The sequence below is a fragment of the Orycteropus afer genome, unplaced genomic scaffold (assembly GCF_000298275.1).
Source record: "Orycteropus afer afer isolate SDZICR_OR568_19922 unplaced genomic scaffold, OryAfe1.0 scaffold00128, whole genome shotgun sequence".
NCBI classification, from domain to species: domain Eukaryota; kingdom Metazoa; phylum Chordata; class Mammalia; order Tubulidentata; family Orycteropodidae; genus Orycteropus; species Orycteropus afer.
In genome coordinates this window covers 8,539,854-8,544,550 of record NW_006921715.1, presented here as the reverse complement: position 1 = coordinate 8,544,550, position 4,697 = coordinate 8,539,854, and the positions used below count along the sequence as shown (strand labels likewise).

The following is a 4,697-nucleotide window of genomic DNA, read 5'->3' as shown; positions in this document are numbered from 1 at the left end:
GCATACAACAGCTGCTTCTCTCGGATCGCCCGCGGCCGCCGCCGGCCGGGCCACTGAGTCCAATCACCTCCGCCGGCCCCGCCTCTGCGGCCCTGCATCCAATCACTGCGCTGGCCTGGCTCCAGCGCCCAATCACCACTGTTAGTCTGGTCCTAGCGTCTAATCATCGCTGACAATCCCCGCGACGGCCCCGCCCCGGCAGCCCCGCGTCCAATCACTGCCGATCACCGGGCCTTCGCGCTCTGTCACCGCACTGCCCGTCTCTGCTTCCTCGGCCCAATCAGCCGCTGAAGTACTGTGCTCTCTTGTCCGGTGTGGCGGCGCATCCGGGCCCGGGTGGGGCGACCTGGGGTAAAAGCGCGGGACCCCCGCTCGCCAGGCCCCATTCTCGGCGGGTCCCTGACATCCCCACCAGCCAGCGCCTCTCGCCCACGGGGAGCTGCAACCGCGAGCAGGAGGAGTAGGCGCGCTCCGGACTCTCTGGGCCCCTGCCAACTGGGCGGGGGACAAGGCGGGGTCGCCCCTCCGCCGCGCGCCCCTGCTGCGCCGCCCGCCCAGCGCACGAGCCCGTCTGGACGCCCTCCCCGGAGAGCGTGAGCCCCTGGCGGGGGGAAGAAGCCGGCAACTTCCAACTCCCCAAGACCACAGACCCCCACCCTACCAACCTTGCGGTGCACCCTGCGCCCATTTCTGCCCAGGCCTCCCTCCGTCTGGTACCTCCAACCTCTCCGTCTTTCCATTTGGAAACCGTGGCAGATTGTTTCAGAGCTAAACACAGATTGACAGTGCTACTCCCAGGAATCTGTTGTTGGGGTACCGCAGTAGTTGACTCCGACTCCCGGCGACCCCGAGGAACCCAAAGAGAAATGAGTGGTTTTTGTTATGTTCACGGACGGCAGACACACGGAAGTTGATAGAAGCTTTATTTATAAGAGCCAACACGGAGCAGCCTCAGCCCGTGAGCTCATAGATGGGAAAACAAAATGCTGTGTGCACACAATGGCATACTGTTAAGCGACGGAAATGAACGCAGTGCTGTACATGTTACAACATGGATGCGGTTCAAGGACAGTATCCTAAATGAGTTGTTGCCTGGGGCACAGGACCGGGAGCAGGGAGTGACCAGGAGGGCAGGGGGAGGCTTTTGGAGGCAACAAGACTGTTCTAAAACCTGCTGTGCTGACCACTGAACAACTCAACAAAGTTGATAAAAATCATTGAATGTACAAGGAGACTGTAATGGTATGTAAATTACACCTCAGTAGGGCTCTAAGAAAGGAACTCTGGCGGCATTTGACTGCTAACCAGAAGGTTGGTGGTTCAAACCCAGCAGCCACTCCGTGGAAGGAAGATGGAGCCATCTACTTCCCTAAAGCTTCACCACGTTAGAAACCCAGTGTGGGTCACTCTGAGTCTGAACCAGCTCCATGGCAGTGGGTTTGTTTTTTGGGTGGTTTTTGGTTTGGGTAGGGCTGTAAGAAGACAGAAGAGGGGAAGAGAGGAGGGAAGGAGGAGAGAAGAGAAAGGAGGTAAAGAATGGAAAAACCAAACTCACTGCCGCCAAGTCGATTCAACACACAGTGACCCCTCCTTGGGTTTCTGAGGCAGTATCTCTATGGAAGGGGATTGCCCAGCCTTCCTTCCGAGAAGTGGCTGGTGTTAGCAGTCAAATGGCTTAGGCACTAAGCCACCAGAGCTCCAAATGGAAAGGAGGGAACTAATAAATAGATAGTCTTGGGACAACCCGTGAACCGTCCATTCTCCCGAGCCAGGGCTGAGGTCACAGGAAGTGCGTCACAGGCCCCAAGTCCTCCTCAGCCTCCTGCCCCACCTTTCAGCCCTCCCCAAAACCAGCCTTCTCCCATCAGCCCTTCCCTTGACCCCAACCCCAGTGCCACGAGGTCTCCATGCCTGGGTGCATTCCCCTTCTAGTGGGCTGTTTCTCACAACTAAATGGTCCCTGCCAGCAGGCCATATGCTGCCCTCCTGCCATCTGTGTGGCTGTCTTGCTGCCAGCTGCCCCTCCCCCTCCCCATTGGCCCTCACCTCCAGGGCCCGCCTCCAGCTCAGGCCAGGACCATCCAGCTTCCAGCTGGACCCTGCCTTCCCTTCTCACACTGCAGCCCAGAGGTCTTTCTGGCTGCCCTCCCACTGACACCCTCACCACCATCCCTGTACATTACTCCTCCCACTTTAGATCCTGATACAGTGGGCTCCTTACCCTCTCAGGGCCTTGGCACCTGCTGGCCTTCTGCCTGGAATGCTTTCTACCCCACCTGTGACCTGGCTGCTCCCACACCTTAAGGTCTCAGCTCTGAACACATCCCATACCAGCTGCTCCCCTCCAGACTGTGAGCGTAGGCGAGGAGCTGCACTGGCTGTCTCCCAGCGTGCCCAAGGCAGGCTTGCCTCAGCACCTATGCCCCACCTGGCAGTGCCCACTCTGGCCAGCGGGTGTCGCCTGAGTCCCAAAGCCTCCAGCCCCACTTCTCCCACCCAACCGTCATCCATCACCAAAAAAGCACTGGGCTTCCACATCTCACATGCACATGAAGACACACACTGCCTGTCTAGCTCAGGCTTCATGATCCCCTCCCACCACACCCAGAGCCAAGATAGACCCTAAGGTCCTGGAAGGGCTGCCTGCTGCCAGACAGGAGTCCCAGAGGCCTAGAGGGGCTCTGAGGGACAACAGTCAGCAGCTGCTGTTGGTTTGACATGGGTGTTGCCAGAAAACCCCAATCCCCAAGGCACAGCCAGTGTCTTAAATCCCCCGGTAAATCCCCAGGCAGGGTGGAGGGCAGCTGAGGGAACAGCATGTCTGAGTGAGGGCTGAGCTCTCTAGGCAGCCACTGCCTGCCCGCCCCTGAAGAGGTGGGGGGCGGGGCAGCAGGAAGTGGGAAAAGGGCAGGCAAGGCGTCCTCACCACAACTCCCCCGTAAGTGTCTCAAAAAGGGAACCAGCCTGAGCTGCATCTGACTCACCCCTGTCCCCCAGTCCAGGCCGGGCCCCTCCCTAGCCCCACATGCTACCAGGCCTGAGTTCCAACCCCTGGCCCATTCTGCAAAGCCTTGCAGCCCTTGCCCATCCCAGAATCGTCCAGGCAGGCAGGTCCAGCCTCTCTGAGTGACAGGCCCACTCCTACCCAAGGCTGGCCCCAGGGGGACAGCAGGTGATACCTGTGGCAGCAGGAATAGTGGGTGCTGGCAGCATCCAGGTTCGACCCCAGCTAAGGGCCCTGCCCATCCTGACATATGCACGCACACATGCACACACAACCAAAACGTGGCCACTGGCCTTCCGAGTGTTTGGAGTTTATTGAGGGTGTGAGGGGCTACAAGGGAGCCATGGGTGCTGAGCAGCAAGGCCTGGCACCTGCTGGGAGTGGCAGCAGCATGGTAGGCAGCTAGCCAGCAGGGGTGGGGTACACAGAGAGCATGGAGAAGTGAGGGCTTTGCCCAGCCAGCACCCTCCAGGCCTGAGGGTGGTCAGACTCAGGAGGGGTGGCTGGTACCTGCGTTTACTTGAACGTGTGGCTCTCAGCTCCTCCTCGCCCAAAGCCTGCAGAGAAAAGGTGAACAGGTCAGGGAGTGCCAGGGGCTGTCTGGAGGGGTCAGAGGTCACGGGGAGCATACCTTTGGGCCCGAACATGGCCGCATAGCAGGGGTGGTTACAGTAGGGCTTGCCCTCATGCTGTGGAGAGAAGGATGGTGAGAGGAAGTGCCCCTGCATCCTCCAGCTCTCCGCACCAGGCCCCCACTCCATGCCCTGCACCCCAGGCCTCGGTCCCCAGTCCCCGCCTCACCTCGGCATGGCCCCCAGACGTCAGCGTCTTTCCACATTTCTCACACTTGAGGCAGGGTCGATGCCAGTCCTTCCCCAAGGACGTCACCCTCTCAGCTGCCGACAACAGACCTGGCATAAAACATTGCTCCCCACCTGGCACCATTTCACACCCGGCCTTCTGGTCCTTCCCTGTCACTTGTGCCCAAGGCCTTGGGCCATTCTCTCTGTGGTCTCCGGGGCCTCCCCCCGCCCCAGTGTCGACTAACAAAGTGGAGGGGCCGGTGGCAGGTCCTGGGCGGGTCCCACAGGGTCCGGGGCTGGAGGAAGAGGAGAGGGAGGGCGGTGCTGGGAGGACGGGTGAGGCTTCAGGTCTCAGCGCGGACTCTGATCCGCGCAGGGGTGCAGGGTGGAGCAGGCACACGCGGCTCCAAGGGGCACGTCCCGCTTGCTTCCATCTCTCCCCGTGGGTGCGGTCCAGGCCCCGTTAGCGCCCTGGGCGCCGGCTTCCGTGTCTGTTTCTACTTAGCACTGGGCGAGGCAGCGGGAGCGCACCCAGGGCGCCCGCGCGGAGGGTGGGAGAGAGACGGCGGGACACAGAGACCCGGAGAAACAGAGAGAGCAGCGGAGGGGACAGTGACGGGGAGACCCATTCCCAATGACACAGCGACCAGGGGACAGGGAGAGCCGAGAGGAAACCTAGAGGCGGTAAGACAGGCATGGGAGACCCAGATATGGGAGACACGGAGACGAGGCACCGAGACACCGAGGCGGGAAGAGACAGCTGGAGCCAGAGCCGGTGGAGACTCAGGGCCCGGAAACGCGGGGCCAGAGCAGGGGGCAGGCCCTTTAGACCCGACTCGGCCGGACACCAGGGCCCCTGAAGGGCCAGGGGCGCAGGCTATCGCGGGCGC

General features: G+C 61.1%; 1 protein-coding gene across 1 annotated transcript in view; it reads right to left on the bottom strand.

The window, feature by feature from the left end:
* Positions 1 to 3,520: 3,520 nt before the first annotated feature.
* The window catches only part of LOC103200167 (cysteine-rich protein 1), a 1,348-nt gene continuing 171 nt past the window's right edge, over positions 3,521 to 4,697 (bottom strand). Inside the window, exons 2-4 of the mRNA XM_007944598.1 lie at positions 3,806 to 3,900; positions 3,636 to 3,693; positions 3,521 to 3,561 (exon numbers count right to left, since the gene is read on the bottom strand). Of these exons, the coding sequence (XP_007942789.1) occupies positions 3,521 to 3,561; positions 3,636 to 3,693; positions 3,806 to 3,900 (194 nt within the window). The remainder of the gene's footprint in view (positions 3,562 to 3,635; positions 3,694 to 3,805; positions 3,901 to 4,697) is intronic.